At 39.4% G+C, this 26,592-nt stretch overlaps 1 protein-coding gene across 10 annotated transcripts in view; it reads left to right on the top strand.

The window, feature by feature from the left end:
• The window catches only part of FER (FER tyrosine kinase), a 399,630-nt gene extending 382,096 nt beyond the window's left edge, over positions 1-17,534 (top strand). For all 10 annotated transcript variants that reach the window (XM_072958302.1, XM_072958299.1, XM_072958307.1 and 7 more), the window contains 2 exons: positions 12,148-12,270; positions 13,336-17,534. In XM_072958302.1, the coding sequence (XP_072814403.1) occupies positions 12,148-12,270; positions 13,336-13,478 (266 nt within the window). In that variant the 3' untranslated portion in view covers positions 13,479-17,534. The remainder of the gene's footprint in view (positions 1-12,147; positions 12,271-13,335) is intronic.
• Positions 17,535-26,592: the final 9,058 nt, after the last annotated feature.

The raw sequence follows: 26,592 nt of genomic DNA, 5'->3' as shown, positions 1-26,592 counted from the left end.
AAAGGATTATAGAACGTTGGTATTTACGCAGAGGCTTTCTTTAGATGACAAGACATTGTAAAGCACCTTCTTGTTGATCCTTACAGCATCCCTGCAAACTTGGAAGCCCTAAAGCCTTACCAATAAAATCCAGCTCTCTAGAATTTGTCCTTAACCCTGTTTGCCAGATTTTCTACATTATATTGCCTTTAAAAGTCCTCTTGCTGTTAAACAGTTATGCCAAGCAAAATTCTGCTTCTCAGTCACTGTATTTTAATTGTATTTTAGCTGAATTTCGAGCTGACTAAAGTATTTACAAATCAAAATTCTAATTCCAAGTATCTCTAAGAGCCAGACCTACATGTCATGTAATAAAGACAAGCATGAAGATCTTTGACTGGCAGTGAGGGACCTCTTTTAGCAGTCTTTAATATTAACTTTATAAAATGCAGAACAGCTTAGATGAGGGATAGATTTTAAGTTGGGAGTATTTATTACCCAATCCTTAGGGTCTGCAAGTCTCATGGCAACCCTGAGAAATTTTTTGTTTTCACAGACTAAAATAACTAAAGATTGGCTCTTAAATCCTAACATTTTTTTAAGTAAGAGAAAATATTTATATTTTATGAAAGTCTTATTTCTTGTTATACTACTTGTATGTGTCATACAAATAACATTTTATGATTGGTGGTAAATGTTGCCTCATTTCCAAGGGTCATTTATTCCCCACTGATTCTTTTCTGATTACTTTTGCCCTCAGGAATGTGTGAAATGCTGCCCAGGCTTCCCTCAGTGTGGGGTCAGGGAAGACAGAAAAAGCCTTAGACACACAGAAGTGAACTTATTTTCACCATTATTTTGTCGTTAATGTTATTTTTTTTAAGATTTCGAAAGAGTTAAAAATTAAATAACATTAATTTTTTTCTTAGTCAAGCAGTAGTAAAGGGCCTACACTGAAATGTAAGCCCCTCCCCCACACCTGCCTGTAGCCATGTAATTCCCCTTCCTGAAGGCAAAAACTCTTACCCTATTCTTCTCCCCTTCTATTTGTCTATCTCCCTCCCTCTTTTTAAACACACAATGGTGGCGTACTTCACAGCCTCCTCAGCATAAATACTGCCTCCATTCTCAGTACAACTGTCTGCAAAGGTTCTGTGTTAGGAAGGGGCAAATAAATAAAAAATAAAATAATCTATTTAACAATCATTAGAATAAGTTTGTTCATTTTGTCACCTGGGAATTTGGGACTGATAAAAGCTCTAATTAGTGTAACTAAGTACTATGAAAAGAGAGGGAGGTAGGATTTATAATGAAAAGAGTCCTGGGTCACCCATCAGGACCAGGTTTCCCAACCAGTTATCTCAGCAGTTACATGACCTTCGCAAGGTGTCTATTTCTCTACACCTGTGTTTTTTTCATTTGCAAATAAGAATGATACCTTCCCTTGCAAAGGGTATTGTGAGGAGCAAGTGAGAGACGGAAAAGTAGCTATGATTATAAATTACTTTTAGCCCTTTATAACTATCCAGCAAAATTCCACTTTAAGATGGTAACATAGGTGGATCCTGAACTCACTTCCTCCCACAGACACACTGAATCTACAGCTGCACTTGGAGTAGTTGCCCCTAAAAAAAAACCCCTAAAAACTAGCTGAACAACTTGTCCACATTGGGCAAACAAGGAAGAAAAGCCACATTGAAGCAGGCAGGAGGCTGAGATACAATATTGCCATAAATCCCACCCCTGGTTCAGGGACCTGCAATCAGGAGGAAACTCAAAACCAAGAACTTCTCCCATAGGAGTACAGGGGTTTCAACCCCGTATCAGACATCCCAGCTTTTAAGATCTGCACCTGAGAGATGAGCCCCCAAAACATTTGGCTTTGAAAATAACCTGGGCTAACTGCATGTAAATCAATGAAGTTAGAACCCTTCCTCAAACCATATGCAAAAATAAATTCAAAATGGCTTAAAGACTTAAACAGAAGACAAGACACCATAAATCTCCTAAGAGAGAACACAGGTAAAACATTCTCTGACATAATTCATAGCAATGTTTTCCTAGGTCAGTCTACCAAGGCAATAGAATTAAGAGAAAAAATAAACAAATGAGACTTAAACTTACAAGCTTTTGCACAGCAAAGGAAACCATAAAACAAAAAGACAACCTATGGACTGGGAGAAAATATTTGCAAACAACTCATACAACATACAACTCACTAACAACAACAAACAACCCAATCAAAAAAAGGGCAAAAGACCTACACAGACATTTCTCTAATGAAGACATACAAATGACCAATAAGCACAAGAAAAGATGCTCAGTGTCGCTAATTATCAGAGAAATGCAAGTCAAAACTACAGTGAGGTATCACCTCACACTGGTCAGGATGGCCATCGTTAAAAAGTCTACAAATAAAAATCTTTTAATCTGTAAAGTATTAATGTGTAAAGTATATGAGGTCTGAAAATTAAGTATAATATAAGCATTTTTTTAAAAAATCAAAAAAGTAGATATATTTCTCTTTATAAGAAGTCTTGATTTGTTGTTTCAGATATATGTTAATTTAAAAGGCTATGTGTTACCGTAAACAGATTTTCTTTCCTAAGAACATATGCCCTTCTGGGCATATATCTATAGAAAACTCCAACTCAAAAAGATACCTGCACCCCAGCGTTCATAGCAGCACTGTACACAACAGCCAACTCATGGAAACAACCTAAATATCCATCAACAGACAACTGGATAAAAAGTTGTTTTATATATATACATACAGACACACACGCACACACGCACATATCATACACAATAGAATACTACTCAGCCATAAAAAGAATGAAATACCATTTTAGCAACAGCGATAGACCTAGAGACTATCATACTAAGTGAAGTAACTCAGATAAAGACAAGTATATGGTATCACTTATATGGGGAATCTAAAAAAATGATACAAATGAACTTACTTAAAAAACAGAAACAGACTCACATAAAAAAAAAAAATATAAGGTTACCAAAAGGAAAAGGGGCTGGAGAGATAAATTAGGAAGTTGGGATTTGCATATATGAACCATTGTATACAAAACAGATGAACAACAAGATCCTACTGTACAGCACATGGAACTATATTCAGTATCTTGTGATAAACTGTAATGAAAAAGAATATATATGTATAACTGAATCACTACTACACTGTACACCAGAAACTAACACAACATTGTAAATCAACTATACTTCAATTAAAAACGAAAAAGAAAAAGACAGACCTGGGCTTGTATTGCATTTATGAGACCCACAAGGCTATGAGAAATGAGTCTTAAAGGGCTCGCCTGCCCCAGGGCCCAGCACAGGAGCAGCCAAACGAGAGGTTCCTAGACTTTATGTGAAAGAGGCTCATTTGCTAATCTAAAAGCATCAGACTGAGCACAGGCATCTAATTTAACACATCTAGTAGGAACCTGGTAGGGTATTTCCAGGGACGGATGCCAGCGGGCACCATCTTCACACTTCCCCTCTGCTATGCTCCAGAGTGCCAGTATCTCCCAGAGAGGAGCTTTTATGCATGTGTGGTGCCCTGGTTTTTGTGGCTGCCACCCAGGAGATGGCCTCTGATCACCAGGTTCTGGAGACCAGAGATCTAGCCTCCCTGGGTCCCACAGGACTGTAACAATCTTAGAGATTGTTTTTCTGGCAGACTGCCACTCCCAAGGCACTGCACTGCACTGACAGCAGACTGACACCCACCCCTAGTCTTTCTGAGAAACACTATTTGCTGGTCCAGGAGCTTCAGCCTGCAGGGCAGGCACACTTCTAGGGGCCTGGAGGATTGCTCTCAGGGAATAAGGCCAGTGGATGCAATCTTCGTGCTCTCCCTCTGCCTCACACAGGCTCACTGCTAACTCCAAGAAAGTAGCTTATACTCTTGTCCAGGGCCTCAGTTTTTTTTAAGCTGCTGTCAGGGGACACCTCTACATTGCCTGGCTCTGGCTGCCAGCAGGGTTTACACTCCTGGGTCCCACAGGACTGAGAAAGAGTTCTTGAACAGCTACCCCATCAGGCACACCAAGAGCCAAGACTGGGAGCACAGTGCTTCTGTGAGAGGCCTACACCCTCGTCCTGGAGCTTCAGCTGAGGGCAGGCTCCACGCTTGTCACACATCTAGAAGTGCTCTGAGGGAACGCAGGCCAGAGCACATTTTGTCATGTCCCTCTCTGTGTTACTAAAGCTTGCCAGCATCTCCCAGAAAAGGAGCTTATACACTTGTTTGGAGTCCCTGTTTTTGTGACTGTCATCCGGGGGACTCAAGATCACGTGGCTGATGGCCAGCAGGGCTTACACTTGCAGTTGCACAGGCCGGGATGGTTTTACATGCTTTAAAGTTGCCGTCTGAGGGTCTGGCTTCCAATCAGAGTGAATGTAGATGCTAAGACACTCCCCTCCTGGACACTGACAGGTCTTGTAATCCTCAACTACTAGGAGCTACCAAAAAAAAAAAAAAAAAAAGGCTGCCTAGACAACCACAAGGGCTTGGGAGACAAGCAGGTTAGGCCAGGGTTGGATAAGTTTCATCTTCATCTAGCTGATTCAAAGTAAAGGTGGTAAAGAATGGATGAACAGGGTGAGAATTTCAACAAAGAGAAAATAAAAGAAAGTACCAAAAAGAAGGCACAGAAGTGAAGAATACAATATACTAGAAGGTTTCAAAATCATATTGGATGAAGCTGAATCAGTGAGCTCAAAGACAGGGCAGAGGAACTCCCCCAATCTGAGCAGTGAAAAGAAAAAGAATAAAAACACGTAAAGATAGCTTAAGGGAGTTATGAGACCAACATCTAGCAGACTAACATTTGCATTCTAGGAGTCTCAGATGGAGAAGATAGAGGGAAAGGGGCAGAAAACTTATTTGAAAATATAATGGCTGAATCTTCGCTACCTGGGAAAGGAAACAGACATCCAGATCCAGGAAACCCATAGAGTTCCAAATAAGATGACCCTAAAGAGACCCACACCAAGACACATTTTAATTAAAAAGTCAAAAGTTAGAGAATCTTAAAAGCAGCATGAGAAAAATAGCTTGTAATAACAAGGTATCCCCTACACAACTATCAGCAGGTTTTTCAACAGAAACTGCATGCAAGAAGAGAATGGTAGGATATATTCACAGTGCTGGAAGAAAAACATTTCCAACGAAGAATACGCTACTTGGCAAAGTTATCGTTCAAAATTCAAGAAGAGAGAGTTTTCCAGAGAAGCAAAACCTAACGGAGTTCATCACCACTAAATTGACCTTACAAGGAGTGTTAAAGGGACTTCTCTAAGCTGAAAAGTTGCTAAGTAGTAACAAAATATATTTCAGTATAAATTTCACTGGTAAAGGTAAATGTATAGTAAAGGTAGTGAGTTAATCACTTATAAAGTTAGTATGAAGGTTAAAGACTAAAGAAATTAAAAATAACTAACTATAACTACAAAAATTAGTTAAGGGATATACAAGATTAAAAGATGCAAAATTTGACATCAAAAGCATAAAACATTGCGGGGGTGAATGAAAATGAGGAACTTTATAATGTGTTCAAACTTATGTTTTAATCAACTTAAAACAGACTATTAAAAATGTATGTTGTTATATGTAAGACTAATGGTTACAACAAAGTCAAAACCTACAGTTGATACACAAAAGATAATGAGAAAAATCTAAGCATACCACTGAAAAAATCAAACCACAAAGGAGGAAAGCAAAAGAAAGGAACAAAGAAGAACAAAACAGTGAAGAAGAAATTTAAATGGCAGTAAGTACATATATATATATATATATATATATATATCAATAATTACTTCAAATGTAAATGGACTTAATTTGCCAATGAAAAGACAGTGTTGCTGACAGAATTAAAAACAAAATCCACTTATATGCTGCCTTCAAGAGACTCACCTCAGATCTAAGGACACACAAAGACTAAAAGTGAGGAGATTCAGAAAGATACTCCATGCAAATGGAAACCTAAAGAAGCTATATTTATATCAAACAAAATAGACTTTAAAACAAAGACTGTAATCCAAGAAGGGCATTATGTAAAGATAAAGGGGTCAATCCAACAAGAGGATAGAAAATTTGTAAATATTTATGCACTTAATGTAGGAACACTTACATATATAAAGCAAATTTTGACAGACCTTAAAGGAGAAAATAAACAGCAATACAATAATAGTAGAGAACTTCAATACCCTACTCACATCCATGTATATTGTACAAAAATCAATACGGAAGTGTTAGTGTTAAGTGATACTTCAGATCAGATGATGGACTTATTAACAGCTATATATATATTCACACACACACACATATAATTCCATCCAAAAGAAGAATACACATTTTTCTCTAGTGCACATGGAATATTCCCCAAGATAGATTATATATTAGGCCACAAAACAAGTTTTAATAAATTTAAGACTGAAATCATATCAAGCATATTTTCTGACTACAATGGTATGAAACTGAGAATCATTTACAAGAAGAAAACTAGGAAATTCACAAATATGTAGAGATTAAACATGCTGCGGAACCACCAGTGGGTCAAAAAAGAAATCAAAAGAAAAATTAAAATTACCTTGAGACAAATTAAAATGGAAATAATACATACCAAAAGTTATAGAATGCAGTAAAAGCAGTTTTGAGGGAAGTTCATAGCAATAAATGCCTGCCTCAAGAAACCACGAAAATCTCAAACAATCTAACATCATACCTCAAGGAACTAGAAAAAAGAAAAAAAACCCCAAATTAGTAGAAGGATCAGGGCAGAAATAAATGAAATAGAGACTAAAAAGACCACAGAAAACATCAATGAAACTAACAGCTATTTCTTTGAAATGAACTGACAAAATTTTAGCTAGACTCATCAAGAAAAAAGTGAGGGAACCCAAATTAACACAAGTATAAATGAAAAAAAGAGACATTACAACTCGTAACAGATATATAAAGGATAGTTAAGAGGCTATTATAAATAACTATATTCCAACAAACTTGGACAATCTAAAAGAAATGAAAAAAATCTTAGAAACATACAACCTTTCAAGACTGAATCAACCTTTCAACAAAGAAAAGCTTAGGACCAAATGCCTCACTGGTGAATTTTACCATGCATTTAAAGAGGATTAATACCAATTGTCCTCAGACACTTCCAAGACATAGAAGAGAATATACTTCCAAACTCATTTATGAGCCCAACATTACTCTGATACCATAACCAGACAAGAACATCACAAGATAAGAAAATTACAGGCCATTGTTTCTGATGAAATAGAAGCAAAATTCTTCAACAAAACATTAGCAAACTGAATTCAGCAATACATTAAAAGAATCATACATCATGATGAAGTGGGATTTATTCTAGGCATGCAAGTATGGTTCAGCATCTGCAAATTAATCAACATGACACATCACATTAACCAAATAAAGGATAAAAATCATGTCATCTCAGTAGATACAGAAAAAACATCTGACAAAATTCAACATCCATTTATGATAAAAACTCTCAGAGTGGATATAGAGGAAATGTATCTAAACATAATAAATGGAATATATGACAATCTCACTGCTAATATCAGACTTCATGGTGATAAGCTGAAAGCTCTTCTTCTAAGAACAGGAACAGAACAAAGATGCTCACTGTCACCACTTTTAGTCAACATAGTATTGGCAGTTTAGCCAGAACAATTAGGCAAGATAAACAAATAAAAGGAATCCCATTTGAACCCTCCTACACTGTTCATGGGAATGTAGTTTGGTGCAACCACTATGGAAAACAGTATGGAGATTCCTCAAAAGACTAAAAATAGACTTTTTGTATGATCCAGCAATACCACTCCTGGGCATATATCCATAGGGAACCTTAATTCAAAAACATACGTGCACCCCAGTGTTCATAGCAGCACTATTTACAATAGCCAAGACTTGGAAACAACCTAAATGTCCATCAACAGATGACGGGATAAGGAAGCTGTGGCATATTTATACAATGGAATACTATTCAGCCATAAAAAATGATAGAACAATGCCATTTGCAGCAACATGGATAGACCTGGAGATTGCCATTTTAAGTGAAGTAAGCAGAAAGAGAAAGAAAAATACCATGTGAAATCACTTATATATGGAATCTAAAAAATTAAATAAAAAAGACAAACCAACTTATTTACAAAACAGAAACAGACTCACACATATAGAAAACAAACTTACAGTTACCAGGGCAAGGGGGAGGGGATGGGAAGGGATAAATTGGGAGTTCAAGATTTACAGATACTACTATATATAAAATAAACAAGTTTATACTGTACAACACAGGGAACTATATTCAATATCTTATAGTAACTTATGGTGAAAAAGATTATGAAAACAAATATATGTTCATGTATGACTAAAGCATTATGCTGTACACCAGAAACTGACACAACATTGTAAACTGACTATACTTCAATAAAAATATATATATAATAAAATAAGTATTCTCTCAGTTAAAAAAAGGAATCCCATTTGGAAATGAACAAGTAAAACTGTCACTATTTACAAATGACATGATATTATATATAGAAAACCCTAAAGTTGCCACCAAAAAAACCCAAAAAACAAAAAACAAAACTGTTAGAACTAATCAATGAATACAGGATACAAAATCAATATACAAAAATCTGTTGTGTTTCTATACACTAATAACAAACTATCAGAAAGAGAAGTTAAGAAAACAATTCCATTTACAGTTGCATCAAACAGAAAATACCTAGGAATAAACTTCACCAAGAGGTGAAAAATCTGTACACTGAAAACTGTCAGATGCAACCAAAGAAATGAATGAAGACACAAATAAATGGAAAGATATTCCATGCTTTTGGATTGGAAGAATTGATATTGTTAAAATGTTCATACTACCCAAAGCAATCTAGAGATTCAGCGCAATCTCTATCAAAATTCCAATGGCATTTTTCAGACATGGAACAAATAATTCTAAAATTTGTTTGGAATCACAAAAGAGCAAACACAATCTTGAGAAAGAAGTACAAGCTGAAGGCATCATACTCCTTGATTTCAAACTATACTACTAAGCTGTAGTATTTAAAACAGTATGGTGTTACAATAAACAGACACAAAGAACAATAGAACAGAATAGAAAGCCTAGAAATACAGCCATGCATATATGGTCAATTAATATATGACAAAGGAGCTAAGAATATACACTGGGAAAAGAACATCTCTTCAGTAAACAGTGAGAAAACTAGACAGCCATATGCAAAAGAATGAAATGGACCATTATCTTACACCATATGCAAAAATTAAGTCAACATGGTTAGACTTACAAGATCTTATGGTAGCTCACAGAGAAAAAAATGTGACAATGAATATATATACATTCATGTATAACTGAAAAATTGTGCTCTACACTGGAATGACACAACATTGTAAAATGATTATAACTCAATAAAAAATGTTAAAAAAAAATGGTTAGATTTGAATATAAAGACCTGAAGCCCTAAAATTCCTAAAAGAAAACCATGGGCAGTAAGCTCCTTGACATTAGTGCTGGAGATATTTTTTTATTTTGCATCAAAACAAAGGGAACAAAAGCAAAAATAAACACTTGGGGCTATTTCAAACCTAAAAGCTTCTGCACAGCAAAGGAAACCATTCACAAAACAAAACCCTACTGAAAGAGAGAAAATATTCATAAATCATATCTGATAGGGGTTAATATTTAAATATATAAAGAACTCATACAACTAAAGACACAAAAAATTCCAGTTTAAAAATGGGCAGAAATTCAGAATAGACATTTATCCAAAGAAGAGATACATATGACCAATAGGTTCATGAAAAGATACTTAACATCACTAATCATCAGGGAAATGCAAATTAAAACCACAATGACATATCACCTTATGGCTGTTAGAATGGCTTTTATTAAAAAGACAAGAAATAACAAGCATTGGTAAGGATGTGGAGAAAAGGATCCCACCTACCCTGTCAGTGGGAATGAAAAGTGGTGCAGCCACTATGGAAAATAGTGTGGCGTTTCCTCATAAAAGTAAAAATAGAACTACCATAACATCTAGCAGTTCCACTTCTGGGTATCTGTCTGAAGAAAGCCAAAATGCTAACTGAAAAAGATACATGCACCTCCCCATTCACTGCCACATTATTTATAACAACCAAGATATAGAAACAATCTAAGTGTCCATCAAAAGAGGACTAAAGAAAGAAGATATGGTGTTTGTGTGTGCGTGTATACATATATATATATGCAATAGAATATTATTCAACCATAACAGAGTGAAATTTTGCCAACTGTGACAACATGGATGGATATTGAGAGCATTATGCTAAGTGGATATGTCAGACAGCGAAAGACACATGCTATGTGATCTCATTTATATGTGAAATCTTAAAAAACAACAACGAAGACAAAACCACTCTCATAGATACAGAGAACAAACTGGTGGCTGCCAGTAAGGGGTTAAACAGGTGAAGATGGTCAGGAGGTACAAACTTCCATCTATAAAACAAGTCCTGGGGGTGCAACATGAAGTATGGTGGCTGTAATACTGCACTGCATACTTGAAAGTTGCTAAGAGAGTAGATTTTAAAAGTTCTCATCACAAGAAAAAAAATTTGACTACAGATGGTGATGAGTGTTAGACTTATTGTGATTATTTTGCAATATATACAGATATTGAATCATCATGTTGTACACTTGAAACTAATGTTATATGTCAGCTATACCTCAATAAGAAAAACAAGGAACTAACTAATTAATTAATTTTTAAAAATTACCCAGGAAAACCAGATTCAAAAGCCCAGGTTATAAAGTTCAGTTGTAAGCTTTCACTTCTAGGCTGTGACCTTAGTTTACAATACAACCGGCCGTTCTTGATCTGTGCTGGACACCACCTCACAAAAGGAGGCATTTGGCTCTCTGTGCCTTGTGCGTCCTTAAAACGTTAGTTAGTCTTAACTTGTAGCCACTGAATGGTATTCATGAAAAGTGTTCAATTAATGGGTGCCAAACATGAAAAGAATTGATATGCAGACAAGGAAACTAATCTTCCTACCGACTAGCACAGTGAATGTCGATAATTACTGTCTAGGAAGAAGGAAGCTAATTCACACAGCTGGAGACGATAATCAGCAAGTACACTCCAGACTCTAACGTCAGAGCAGTTATCACGGCACAGCCATACCCTCGTTCTCCGTTTGCTTTTTTCAAGAAAGAGAAAGGGCCATCCTACTCAAAGTAACAAGACATTTTTAGAGGAGAGGCGTTTATAAATCCTAGAATGGCAGAAACATGTTGGAAAAGTTTGGAAATTCATAGCCTTTTGGAGGTTAGAAAGGCCTTGCCTCTTCCCTTCCTTGATTTCACATTCATTCCTAACGGTATCTTGTATTGGCTTTTATCTCTGTGCTTCTCTAATCGATTACCAAGAAAAAAACAAAAACAAAGAAACCTAAGAGCTTATTAGCTCATGTAATTCAGTGAAACAGGTGCACCAAGATATTTTGACAAATCAAGACACCATGTAATTTAAAGAAGTTGTTTTTCTTTTTATCAGTCAACTATGTTAATTTCTGCTCTATTCAAAACACAGAAAAATGTATTTTCCATAAGGGAAATTATCAGAGGAGAAAATGAGACCTTTTAGCATGTAGGACTATCTGTAAACAGTGATGAGTAAAAAAAACTGAAGTTAAGAAACTTCCCTTATTGCTTTAAGCTTGTTTGTAATTTTAGCTGAAAGAAAATGATGCAGTCAGACAAAATTGCAGAAATCCAACTATTTTAGTCTTCTAGGCATAGATGTGTACAAATTTATATCTTTCTGATATAACCCATCCACTTCACTTGGATGCCATAGGGAAACTAAGCTTGCATACTGAGTGAATAGTTGTTCTCGGTGGGGGAAAAGTGACTCGGAAGGTTTTTTAGGCAAACGAGCAGCCTGAAGACTGTTCATTTAGTTGGTACTATTACTACTGCTGCAAAGTAAAACTAGTGGAGAATAAGATCAGTAGTTACTGAGTTCCTGGTAAGTTTAAATATGTTAATATGTGACTGACATAGACGAACACAACCAGAAGTGGTCGCCCACGTATCCACCAACCTGACCATGGTTTTGTTCGCCCTCCAGGGAGATACAGCTCTGAGAGTGATGTGTGGAGCTTTGGCATACTGCTCTGGGAGACCTTCAGCTTAGGGGTCTGCCCATACCCCGGAATGACTAATCAACAAGCCCGAGAGCAAGTGGAAAGAGGTGAGCCCCCGACACAGGGCAGTGTGTCCACATCCAGCAACAGTGCCGTGTCTACATTTCCCGGCGGAGGCGGGGGTGTAAACAGCAAGAACGGGTGTTGGTAAATCTACTTTTGAACCTTACAGATGGTGTGGCTCTTACACAACAAAAACCAACAACAACAACAAACTTCAAAAGATTCCAACATTTTAAATATAAAAAGCAGTAGGCTTTGCTCCTTCTGCCCCTGCCTCGCACGGCATTTGCAAGGCTGTGCCATTCACTGTCTTCGAGGGAAGTGAGATTGAGGAACGCTACCTATTTTTTTTTTTATTCTATGCCAAATAAACACCATTAATATTCCTGCAAATTGAAATGTAGTTAGATGTCAGGAAGAAGCAGTCGAGTGTTCCCAGACAGAGACAGGAATAAGTAGGTGATGGTGACACCCTCACCGCACTTGTGTCATCCATGCCTTTCAACAGAGAAAATACTGTGGACAGAATGGCAGCCCCCGGGCGGGGCATGTGGAAGGACTGGCTTCCTTCCTGCCTCTCGGACATTCGACTTCCTGAGGCAAATGCACACAGGCACGTCTGTGCCACCCAGCACGCTGCTCGGACACTGCCAGGAGACTGAATTAAAGACAAGATTCTTCTCCGACCATAAGGGAATATAACTCATATTCATTTGTATTTCACTTTTGAATTGGTGTTTATAAACCCTCATCCACTCTTCATCTTCAGAAACCTGAATTGAGGAGATGGTTTTCTTTTAAACTCTGCCCACAGCATTGAAAGCAAATACTTAGAGCAACTAAAGCATGCATCTGTATGTGATTTACGTTACATCAGACTTTGTGACACATGAACAAACTAAAAATGGGTTCTTTGAACTAGAAGGTAATTCTATAATGTTGAAATCTGCATCACTTGTAGAAAAAAAAATGTTTGCTCTAAAATGGATTTTTTGTTTCTATTAACTGACACTATAAGGTACTAAAAATGACAAGCTGCACAATGCCCTCTGTGAATATTTTAATCTTATCTCCATTCTAAATTCTCTGTTCTCTTCTTGGGTGTTCAGGATACCGAATGTCGGCCCCTCAGCATTGTCCAGAGGACATTTTTAAAATTATGATGAAGTGTTGGGATTATAAACCTGAAAACCGCCCCAAGTTCACGGAACTTCAGAAGGAGCTCACTGGCATCAAGAAGAAAATCACATAGTGACGGAACAGCGCAAACCCTGCCCGCGTCCAGGACTCCATCCTCCACTCTCATTCACAATGAGTTTATACCACATTATGTGCAACAGTCTTCTAAGGTTATCTTTTTTATTAACTGTTTTTTTTACACTATGTGCCATTAAAAAAGGTCAAAGTTAAATGCATTCAAGAGACAGACAGTCCTACCAAGGGCTTTCTTGCTCCCCACCGCAATCCTGCCATTTCAGCCTGTTGTAAATAGAAAAGCACAGGCTCTAACTGTGAGGGGGAACCGGTCCGTCTTTGTCACACCAGGACCCTTGCTGTTTCTCAGAGGTTCTGACTCCCGGCCCAGCTCACGGGCCACTGGCCTCTGCCACAGACCCTGCTCCGTCGGTGCTGTTGGCTGCACTGGTCACGCCATGTTCGCAACATTCCAGCCAAGGCTGGCTTTCCGCTCTGCTAAGGAAGAGTGTATTTGTCAACATCATTTTATGTTGGGAATTATTTGGACCTCCTAGGGTTTTTCTTTCCTTTCTTGCCAGAAATAAGCGCAGCATAAGAATCCTCACGTTCCGGTTTTATTAGTAAGGCTGCTGCTTCCCTCCCCTTCCGTTCAGGCATCAGAAAATGATGCATGAAACGTCCTCAAAGAGCACACTTTTAGTTGAGGCCACAGCTTTTCAAGGGTGTTGTAGAGAGTTGTGACAGCAAGAAGTAAGTTGGAACAGGAGGTTGGTCTGGAGAAAAGGGCAGCTAGACGGTCATCAAAGAGAAGAAAGGGGAAATACAGAATCTGCCTTCTTATCAGAGTTATGCCTTCACACACACACACACACCCTCTTTATTTTATGGTTTGAATTCATCAAAACGATTCTAAGAAATGTTTGTTTTCAGGAGTTCATATTTAAAGCCTTCTTAATGGCCTCAGAAATTTTTGTAGAGGAACTTCAAAGCACAAGTCCACAGAAATAACAACATACTTTTGGTTAAGGACCTTCCCTTAAGAGGAGAAATCCCAGAATTTAATTCCCTTCGTGTGAGCCAGTTTCCAAAGCTGTCAGAATTTCATGATCCTAGTTCATAAACACATCCATGTGTGTACACACGTGGGCGTGTGCATGTAGACACACACACACACATAAAACTAAGAAGCCAGGAAGGTGTAAATGGAGTAAATGTTCAAGAAGTGAAATGAAGATTATTAAGGAAACAGAGAGAGAGAGAGACAGCCCTCCTACCGCCACTTGCCCCCTTCGTTTACTCTTACGCTGTTACCTGGAAATCCCTATCATTAGCTGACAGGTATGCAAGACAGCTCTGGAGATGCTTCATAGGAATAAAATGTTAACACAGAGTTGAAACTAGAATTCTGTTTAGCTGAATCTTAGCTGCATCCAGGGAACTTACCCCATGTTCTGTATATAGTTACCTCTCAGGATAAATATGTGTGGAAGAGATGGTCACGCTCAGGGGTAAATGTGGCTTGGGAGCTCTTTAATAAGAGCTCAGGCCTGTGTCCAAAGAGCACATTAGTGACTGTTTGGTCTCCATTCATTGGAAGAGCTTCTGGGATAGAAAATTCCTCCTACCACCTCCAGCTCTTTGCTTCCTGTGAATATCACTGCACAAAACTCACACTCAGTTGATTTTAAAGAGTATACAGGATAATACTGAAGAGAAAAATGGCTTGTGTCCACCATTTCAGTCTCCTTGCCAGTTTTGTACACATTTAATGATTACCACACCCAGACTAAAATGAAAGCATGAATATACTTGCCCTCAAAAATACTGCAATATACAAAACAACTTTTTCTTAAAATTAGCATTGTTTACCTTCTGTCAAATATTGGAAAGAAATGAAGCCTTCTCTTGATGGTGTATACTACGGTCAGTTAAGCACAGATTCATGAATTAAGAGCTCTAGTCTTCGGGCACTTGCCAGCTTTCAAAAGCAAGAAAAAAAAATGGGGACATTTCCACCCTTTGTCAGTATTTCCAAGTGCATCTCTCTGTACTATTCTTTATTTAAAGAAAACAGCCTCCCATCACTTAGCAGCCCCAGTGCTAAGCTCTCAGTAAAAGAGAGAATGATGGTTCGGGCTTCAATTTTGTGAAGACCTTAAGTTTAAATCTTTGCATTCTGGTGCAAAGGATGAACATGGCATTGATATTTCACTCATCCAGGCTGTAAGAATTTGCAATTCACATCATAACTCTGTGCTTAAATTAAAGAAGCTTTTCCAAACATCATGACATCTGCAGCATTTAAATTCTATTTTCTTCTTTGTCTCAAAGCAAGCAGTGGTATAGTTCAGGATTAATAACGCATTGGGAGTCTTTCAGGATCATATCAGTTGTAGAGAATATTAAATTTCATATAGGCACATGCATTAAGAAAAACTCACGCAGATCATTTTTTACCGTTAATTTTGTTGTGCTTGAAGCATAATTTATTCATCCCTTCTGTCACTGATAATTATTGGAATTATATACTTCAGGAGGCTAATCCATATCCGAAAAGCACACATACAAATACTGTTCTGAATTTGCAAGTTGATGTAGAAAAAGAAGTCTTCAGAAATACATAAAATCATATGACTTATTTAATAAGAAAACAGTTGTAACCAAAACTGCCACTGGTCTGAATGTAATTCAGCCAGGTCACAAATCTTTGTGTTGTTAATGGCTTTTTTCAAGCATTGCATATGTTACTCCTATACAGTTCCTGTCATAATTCCTTAAATTTATGAATACAGAGTGAGGGGCGGGTAAGCCCAGGCAGTCTGACTCTCACCTGCATTTTTCTACCTTGAATCACCAAGGAGCCTTTATGACAAATATGTAGGTAGGTTATCATTTTTCAAGGAAATAAATCTTTTATTGTCAAAATAACATTTATTACCAACATTTGAAACCTTAAATTATTTTGTATTCCATGTAATCTAAGGTTACTTCCCAAAGCCAACATATTCTTTCTCTTCCAGGAAAATAATAATAAAGGATTAATAAGTTTTGTTTAGACTTTCAAAACCAGAGATTTCATTTCAGTCCACCCTGCCACTAGGTCCCCAGTGAAAGGTCTCATGTAATCACTTCTCTTTTCTCTCCCTAATTTCATATAGTCAATAAAGTTCTTCATCCATAATTCACCATCTTATCACAGATACGCTCTTATTGAAACATCTCGCTAGCAGGTCAGTATAGAAGATGAGTCTAATTGTATCAGCCATTATTCAGTGCACATTTCACAACTATTTTTCATTTGAGGGTTGTTTCTAAAAGAAAAGAAAATGTTTAGTCATTGAAATAGTCTTAATTTCCTTTAAGCCATGATACAGTTTCCTTGTCTACGTTATACTCACGTTTCAGTTCTGACATACAGTTTTATATGAAGTTTGGCTAATAGCACTAAAAATAGCCATGGCTTCACAGTACTGGTATGAGATTGTGTCAAGAAGAAAGTGTTTTAATTATAATATATGCCACACACTGAGGACCTTGCAGAGGGACAAACAAAAATTAGGATGCAGAAATGCATGTCCAGGTCGTGTGCTGCTGCCATTCAGTGATCTCAGTCACACCGCTTTATAGTCCATTCTGGGGAGTCATCAGCTGTTCTAGAAACGTACCTGGAAGCCTTCCTTAGTATACAGTGTGAGCACTATTCTGTGGCCGTGTGTCCTTTGAAGTGACATTGATGGATTCCTTCTGAAAAGAGACTGTTTGCCTCAACCCTGTTTACATATATATACACTCCCCGATCACACGATTGATATTTTAGATATTTCTTATCAACAGAATTGATTGTCCATAAACACCATTCTGAGTCATATAAAGACTGACTTTTGTATTTAGGAGTTCAGAGCCCTCACACAAAACAGACTAACGCCAAATACAAAGGACAACAAAGGGGACAAATAATTGAAAAAGACAAGGTTTCTTTATGTATTAATATGTTAATTAAATGAAAACAAAGATTTTATATGAAAATGAGTTTATATGACATTTCCATTATACTATTAAGTTAGCATGAAAGTTTACCATTAAAATAAAGTGTTACCTCTTTTGTTACTAACTCTGATTTGCTGATACATATCAGGAATTTTTTAATTAAATATTTTAGTTTTATTTATTTTTTTCTGTTTTGATTAGCTTCATAACAATTTGAATACTGTATTATTTGGGAGAATCCAGACCTACATATTAATTTCTGTAAGAGAAAACACTCTGATTTAAAAGTCCATATTTCAAGATGACCTCCTTGAAGGAAATACTGGTGCAGTTGTGGAGTCCCATAAAATTCTCCTTTAAAAAATAATGCTGTAATACAGAAGGCGTATAAGCTATATATGTTAGTCATAATTCAATTTAAGGAAATATTTATTGCCCCTTGAAAACCATCCTACTGCCTCATTCTGCTTCGAAGATTAAATTCTGAATTGTTAAGTGTAGCCATTAAAACTCACTTAGCTGCCCGAGAAGGACAGATTCTTGGAGGTGGTAGAAAAGTCCTGCTGTAGTAAATTCCTAGTCACTTGAAACTGCAGAGCAGTAATGAGCAGAGGCTTCAGCACACCTGTTAATAAGGAGCTGAGGCGAGCATCCACAAAGGCAGAAAGGAAAGAACCGGTTACTCTGAGGCAGGACGAAGCCGCCCCTTGCAGAGAGTGTGGGATAATTAAAGTGGAACAGTGAAGACCCGGACAATGTCATAGGAGGCCTGAGGGAGCAGGGCCACCGGGCCAGAGCCTTCCTATAGAAAATGTAAAAGATATTGCAGTCAGAAGAAGCAAAAGAGGTCACCTGCCGGTGTGTGGGCCATGGGGTGAGCAGACCAGACACCCCTCCCGCACACTTGGGGCCGTCCTCCATCCCCAGCTCACAGGCCGTGCTAGGCGGGGAGACACGTGCTCAGTGTCCTGCCAACTAAAGGGTTTGTCATGTGTGTTTAGACTTTGAAAAGAGACGACTCAAAGTCTCTCTATGTGTGAGTTAGTGACACCCTCTCTTAAGCTAAGATCACTGATTGTTCTCACCGTATTAGAAATCTCTGGCAGCAGTGGGTGAGAGCACGCTGAGATCGGCCCTGTCTCGTCTCTCCTCTAACAACTACCTGGCCCCTGGCGTTACCCCGCCTCCCTGCGACGAGCTCTGCTCTGGAGAAGCATGGAACCCAGTAGGGAAGGAGGAAAAGACTCATTCTCCTTGCCTTTATACTCAACATTTTAGGGAAAGCAATCGCAAAGTCATCCTAAAGCCAGGCACAGCCCGGCGAGGGGCAGGCGTGGACGGCAGAGAGAGAGGCACCCAGAAAGACTGAAGGGCAGGAAAGGGCAACAGCAAAGAACCACTGCAGGGTGGCTCGTGGGCTCACCTTCCAACAAATCAATGCAGCATCAGTAAGGGAAAGCGAATCCTCAAAAGCCAATTTAGAGGTGCTTCCTGCTGCATTTTATTAAAGCTTACGTGCCTCTCAAGTCTCTACAACATTTCTTAAGGGGCGTTGAATTGGATATTGATTTGATTTTCTTTATGCTGCCTCTGTTTCTCAGGAGGTAGCCACTGTTGAATGAGAATGACTCTTGCTGGGTGTTTCTGCGAGGATGCAGACATGGCAGGGGTTCTGCTGGCTCCCTAAGCAGTGAGGAGCTGAGCGGTGGGGCATGTATGTCTGGGGTCACCCACATTGGGGCAACTGCTGTGAAAGTTTCTGCCTTTAATTTTATTAAAGAAAAGATATTTGCAACATAAAGACAGATTTAGCTTTCCTCCTTGCTGGCAAACTTGGAGGAGCCCCAAACCAAAAATATTTAAGATTCACATCTTCAATTTCTAAATCATCTTCCCAAACATTCCCATTAAAGCCAGAAGATGTGAGTGGTCTACAAAGTAATAAAATGTTGTAAGTGATGGTAATAACCCCAGGAGCAAAATTTTGCAGTATGTTTTCCCTCAGTGTGATTTATTCAGAAGCTTTTCTTGAACTACCACCATGTCAGGTTCAGGGAAGCCTGCTGGGTGCTAGTTTTTTTGGTGTTTTCTTTATTTTCTCCTTTCTGGTTGGTATTTCTTTTTCTCATATTCAGTTTCTTAATCCTTACTTTACCAAAACAGAAAAGCCTTTTTGTCATCAGCTTTTATCAGATAATACCTTAATTGACCTGGACCAAAGAGTTTCTCCTCAGGCTTTCAGGAGGGGAGCTCCCTGGCCTCCACTTACTGAGACCAGCGGCACACCCTGTATGTGAGAGGCCCCGTGGCAGATGCAGCTTAGAACACAAAGAAGGCCTCGCTGTAGTCTTTGTGGTGGAGACAGGACAGTTAGGCCACAGATGTGTCTGATGAGTGACGCTACCAATAGAGGTTCCTGGGAGACTTTTCGGGTTGGAAAGATCCCTGTGTGCAAATGTGTCCTGGGAAGCAGCCTGCTGATCAGCCAAATAAGCTCACTAGGTGACCCGTCTCCAAAGAAATGTTAAAACGCTAATAATGATTATTTTAAACCCCTGGGCATATTCAGCTTTTCCATTCCACTCTTCTGTGCCAATTCCTTTTGTTTTCTTTCACACTTTTCTGGCCAGTGTATGTCTAAAAGTATTTCAGGTTTGCAATGTCAAAGAGGTTTTCCCTAGCTTCAGAAAAGAGTGTAGCAAACATGAAGACTTAAGTTCAAAAGAAGCCAATCTACCCAGACACACAGACCACAGAGCGCCACTGTGTTAAAACATAAGCTCTACCCTACACTTCCCCAGAGCAGTGCCCTGCCTAAAACGCCAGACATCACACCTTTCTCCTATCTGCTACGAACAGCTCTAGGATCCGGACAGGTACCTTCTAGAAGCTATCCAAAACAGAAGTTAAAATGACATGCTAAGAAGCCAGATTTCAACCATTAAAGCAGACAACAGAAACACTACTTCACCCCTTTGTACTTGTTAGAGCACCCATGAAAAAACTATAACCATCTAGGCAATTCACCTGATCACAGGAGCTAATACCTTATTTTGAAAGTAAAGAATAGATGTCACTGGGAAAGATCAACATTTTGGGCAACGCAGGATGAGGAGAAGGTGGCCGTTAAAAAGGAATCCCAGTTCCCACACTGGAGCAGCAAAAATCTGAGAATGAAAAAAGAAGTTGTGTATGAGTCCAAACTCATTATTAATATTTTCTTCATATAGCTCTTGTCAAACTGTACAACCTTGAGGTCTTTCGAGGTGTCCGAGCAATCTTTGTGATGCAAAAAAAACTAAAACCACCCCCTCATCCCCAATGGGAACTCAAATTTCTAAGTGCCCTGGATTCAGAACCTCAGGGGCTGAGAGGGAATCTGGAATGTTATTACTGAGATTCCAGGCAAAAGGACCATCTTGGTAGTCTTTGCCAGCTCACTGATCCATGCTTTTGTTAATTTTTAAACAGGGAAGGCAGGGGGGATGGGGGTGCAAAACATCCTCTTATAAAGAAATTTTCCTTTTACAAACAATTTGATTTGGTAGAAATAAACTTGCCTCCCTGCTCTTAAGAAATGCCAGGCTGTTGTAAGCAAATGCAGAGGGCATGGTGCCCAGAGCCATGCTCAACATGAGCGTGAATGTTTTCTCCAAACCCAAAGCACAGCAGTTCTTATATTTAGACTCTAGGATGCTGTGGAGACCCATCCCCTGCCAGCTTAATTACTTTGCTTCAGCTGCAAGTGGAAGACCAATCCCCACAGAAGCGAACTTGTTCGCCATAATTCCTCCTCAGTTGCCAGCCTTTGCACACTTGCAGTGCACAGAAAATATGCATGAATGGAATTCACTATTTTTGGCCTTAGTGTCAAAGAGATTGGTTCCACAAGGTTCACCTGATTCCCTATAATAATTACATATTTTATGATCCTGTGGTTCTCCATCTAATCCTAGCTATAGGCTCTGAGCATCAAATCAGAATCAAAGATAAAGGGGAACTGGTAGAGGCGTAGAGGTGTCTTGGTTATTTCAAATTCATGACCAGAGTGGTCAAAGATGTGAAACTCTCTTTCACTTGATGAACAACAGACACTTCACTGTATGGTATGTCAGTTACCGACACCATCCTGGGACATAATCAGGATCTCAACATGAACCGCTGGTCAGGAGCACACTTCTCATGGTCCTTTTCTGTTTGTCATTTTCCTTTATGAAGCATTGAGATTTCTCACTGAAACAGCTTTATTAGTCAGATGTCTATAGACATGTTTATGTTTAATTTATGTTAAATATATTAAATTAGACGGCCTGCTTAAACAACATGAGTATAGTGGGGGAGGGTGAGTTCTGCTGACTTTATGTGATAGTTTTCTTTGTGCTTCTCTTGGTTTGGTCTGGCAAGTGCCCTAAAGGATTGGAACTCTCTGAAGTCACAGCCATATGACCACATAGGGTTAGGAAAAGCCAGGTAACTGCCGGAGAATAAAATCAAGTTGTCAAAGTCCCAAGAACAGCCCTGACTTCTTCAGGAACCCCAGCACACTGAAAGCAAAGATAAAATGCACAAATGGCGGCCATGCCGTGTGACTGTGGGCAGCCCATTGGCCTGAGGCACCGCCATCCCCCTGGGGCAGGCCCGCAGCAAGTGGTTGCAGAAATACGACTTTCTGGGTTGCTTCTGCTTCCCTTTGTTAGAAGATGAATGTGGGTCGATGGGGGGGTGGAGTGGGCCTGCCCTCGGCCCCCCAGGCACAGATGTTCCATCTGCAAGCATAACTGAGCAAAGTGCTCCTGTGGTGCACAGTTTCCTTTTAGTGCCAGTGCTGTCAGGTTAAAGCACCTTTAATCTTCTGTGGTTATTTTAAAATAACATATTTGTGAAGTGGATAAAAGAAACACTGGAAATAGGGTGCTTCTTATAAAAGGCTCAAGTGTAAAACACACCAGCAAGGCCTGTGGTGAGTTTATCTGGCTTTGTAAACAAGTCTGAAGATGAATGAGAGCTAAATATATCAGCAGCTAGTTGTCTGTCTTTTACCATTTTTAACTCAGATCTGTATTTAACACTTATTTATTGGTTAGTTTTACATTCAGAAGAAATACACTTTGAACTTTGGCTAACGTAGGATATTTTAAAATTGTTGTCTACTTTTTAAAAACACGATTTCACCATTTTTGTAAACGTAGACCATCTTTGAATAGCCTTTTTTTCTTTTCCAAGAGACCAATTACCACTCCTAGGTCTGCTGGACTTTTTTTTTTTTACTGTATTCTTAAAATAAATGTAAAATATTTGTAGCAAACTGTGCCTCATCTTGTTTAATCTTTCCATTGTGTTTGTATTTCTCTTCCTTTTCCATATAAATATTCTCTAAACAGAAGAAAAGGAAGGAGAGATTTCCATGGTAACTGGCCTCCTAGGGATATAACTGCATAAAAAATTATTAGCTTTCAGTTTCCCTGTAATTAAGCTTATGAGTTCTGATGATAATGGGTGTGTGTTGCTTACAGTCCAATCACCGCTTCCTCTGTCTCGAAATCAACACTGAAGTGTACTTCGAGTTCCATTTCTCTGTGAAAACTGGCTGTTGGCCAGAGTTTCTGTTACTGTTGTCTCATAACAGGATTTGTTTAGACATAACAAAAGGATTTAGAGGAGAAAGGTGGCTGAGGCGGATGTCTGGAAAGAGAAGCTGCGAGCTGCTACCGTGAGGCAGTGACGGACGTGCATCCTTGCTGGCTCCTGCAAGGGGCTGAGCCCACCACAGAGCCAAGATGCTGGACTTCTGTTTACCCTTCAGTCAGCAAATCGATCACCTTTCTAAAACGGCACACTGTTATTTACACAGGTTCCCCTGTGTTAAAGCAAGCCCTCTTCCCATCCCTGATCTTGGATTAGAAGAGCCAACCAGTGCCTTCTCAAAAACACATTTTCTGTTTGCAGGGCAGCCCCCAAGCTTCTTAGGACGGGCAGAACAATACAGCCTTCTTCCACCTCCCCACTTCTGCAGCACTCCGCTGACCAAGGCTGGGGGATTCTGGCCCTGGGTGAATCGCTTCACCCTAGCTCTTAGTGGTCTGTCTGAGCCTGCATCCTCATCTCCAGCAGGTTTGATTTCTGATCCATCATCCCAGACAATCTGTGCTTTTACTGACTTCAGTTAATTAGGACCAGGCGCATCCGTCACCAAGGAAGGTAGACTACTGGACTGAAGTCCTGTTCCCCAGGATGGATGAACAGCATCTCTGAAATTCCCTGGACTTCTCATAAAGCCCTGGACTTCAAGTATCACCGTACATACCCCTCCAGCCAGTGATTTCTTTCAGGCAGATGGTGATGATGTTGCTTGCAAAGAAACATGGAGGTAAGAGCAAGTTTCTTTTGAAAACATCAATGGTTGCTCCCTCAGTTAAAAGCTGAGTCTAAATGAAGTATATTTTTAAACTCCCCAAATCTGCTACAACTGGACTAACCAACATACTTAGGCCAAAACTCATGATAACAACTGAATCAGACAGTTGGTGCTGCCTCCTAAGGCATCTGGCGTCGAAACAAGAACCCTGTGATCTCATCCCTGATTGGCCTCTCACTAGTTTGTAAACTTGAACAAGTCACATCACTTTGTAGACCACAATTACTTCACCTGTAAAATAGGTTGGACTAAATAATTACCTAATACAACCCTTTTTTTTCTTTTCATCCTCCACTCTCCCTTCCTAAAAGCATCCTGATTCCCTCTTCAGTATTTGGTGTGATCCTGATGGTGCCCTCTCACTATGGAAGCCAAAAGACCGACCTGTCATCTTTCGTTATTTACCCAACTGGAGCTTTTCTCCCAGGACTGAGTCTCACAGGATGGAAGGGACAGTTGGAGGGCACTGCTCCTAGGGAAATACATCTGTCAAGTTGCCCTGGCCCTCCAGAGCGCCCTTGGTGTCTTTCCATTTCCCAAGCCTTGTTCTCTAGCCTCCTATTGACCTCAGAGCCTCCTGATGGCCTTCCAGATAATTCCCTTTTACTAAGTCATCCACAGAGCAGTTCTGTTGCCTGTAGCCAAGGATCCTGACTGATACAGTGATCTCTAAGGGGAGGCCCCTTCCAGCTTCCAGAGACTGTGCTCACCCAAATCTTCTTGGGCTCATTTTAGAATCCCTGAACACCAGCGCTATGCAGGATGGGTTCTGTTCTCTCGCTTTTACAGTGTAGCTGTCAGAATTCAAGAGTGATGAGAAAGAGGAACACTCCCTTAAGGTTCAATCATCTGCTGTGCGAGTATCCAAACTAAGCCTTTTAATGTCTTCCCAGCTCTGGACCTAGGTAATTCAAAAGTATAAATGTTTCCTTTGCAGTCTCCCTGTGGTGACAGTGGCACCATAGGATAGTTAAATGAGAAGGTCAATGGACTAGAACATTGTGAGAGGCTAATTGATCTATCACAGCAATATAAATGCCAAGAATTAATAGAAAAATAAATGTCACAGGAAGCTGAGGTATTGACAGCCTTAGAAGCTACTCCCTTCTGGCCCCTCCCACCTCTCACTGGGTTTGGTCTTATTCCAGCCTCAGGAGGGTATTTCCCTTTCCTGCAAACACACTCACACCCCAAATGCTTCCTTCTAGACCTGGGTAAAAGCCAACGAATAATGCAAGCCTGTTGGGTTTTCTCCCCAAGTTAATTTTTCAAGCAGCTCCTGGAAGCCTCCCTCTGCCTGCAGTCCTCCTCTTGTCCCCCTGCCAAACGTCCAGGAATGATTATGACACAGTAACACAGCACAGCAGGACTCCAAGGAGCACACTTACGACGCGTGTGCTGGATGAAAGGCAGTGAGTGCGGCAAGTGGGGGGATTCGCTCACTGGTGTCCCAACAGGCTCACAGTCCTGGGGGCTTAGAACACGGACGCTCCTGCTGCAGCTGCCCCAAAACCCGGAAACCAGGCTTTCGCTCTCCCAGAACTGTTAGCCATCCAGGGAACACCGATCAGAGACAGGGGGATCCCATCTGCTCTGGCTGAACTATTACTTTTAATCTCAATCAAGTAAAGGGACAGGCAGCTGTCTGCCCCAGCCAGACTGGTTCCTAAATTTCTTTTTGTATCAAATGACATCCAGCCTCTCCTCTGCGTAGCTCTGATGCATGGAGAAACTTAGACATGGGAGACCAGCAGAGTTACAAGACCATCACTCTCTTGGCCTCACCGTTCTCTCCCAACCTTCCTCCTCTCCTCCTTCATGCCCACCCTTTCTCATGGATTAAAATCAGTCCTCCATCAGGACACACCCAGTTTTCTACCTCAAAGCAGAATGCCCAGGAAAATAGTCATTGGTGTGTATTGAAGTATATTCTTCAAGTACTAATATGGGAATATCAGAGGTCATCTACAAGGTTAAACATAAGTTAAAAAAGGAAAATTATAAATAAAAACAAAATTAAATTATAAAGAGCAGAGAAAAACAGAAAACCAAATATCTAAAATTCACTTATTAGGCAATGAATTTCCTGAGAATCAAAAAAAAAAGCTGAAAATTCATGAACTAAGCATACATCTGAAGAGATTGGAAATGAAGTGAATCTAGAACTTTACGCTTTCTAAGATGGAACATAGAAGTCATGGCAGTGGCTTCCAACTGGAAGCAAATTTACCCCCCAAGGGACATTAACATGTCTGTAGATGTTCTGGGTTTGTCACAGCTGCCAAGTGCTGCTGGCAATGAGGAGACAGAGGCCAGGGAGCTACTCACCAGCCTACACAGCATGATAGGCACTGGACAGACCCTCACACCAAAGAACTCTCTCACCCAAACGTCAACAGTGCCATGGGTGAGACACCCTGAGCTATGAGACGTCTCTGAATTTCCATCCAGTAGAAGTGGAAGACTTTCTTTAACTGGACAAATTTTAAAGGAACAATCAAAGACGAAATAGAAAAATGCTTCTTAATTTATTTCCCTACATTGATATGTTTGACATACTGCTTACATAGAAAAACTAAGCCAAGAGTTGGTTCTTCAATGAGGTTTACCAAGAAAAAAGGAATAAACTATCTTAGGAATAAAAAAGTAGAGATAAATAATTACAGCAACAGCAGGATTGAAAAAGTAATAAGCGAATACTTATTATGATATAATACTTGTTACAATATGATAATAAATTTGAAAACAAACTTAAAACAAAATAAAT

The sequence above is a fragment of the Vicugna pacos genome, chromosome 3, assembly GCF_048564905.1.
Source record: "Vicugna pacos chromosome 3, VicPac4, whole genome shotgun sequence".
NCBI lineage: Eukaryota > Metazoa > Chordata > Mammalia > Artiodactyla > Camelidae > Vicugna > Vicugna pacos.
This window is presented reverse-complemented; position numbering and strand designations above follow the sequence as displayed.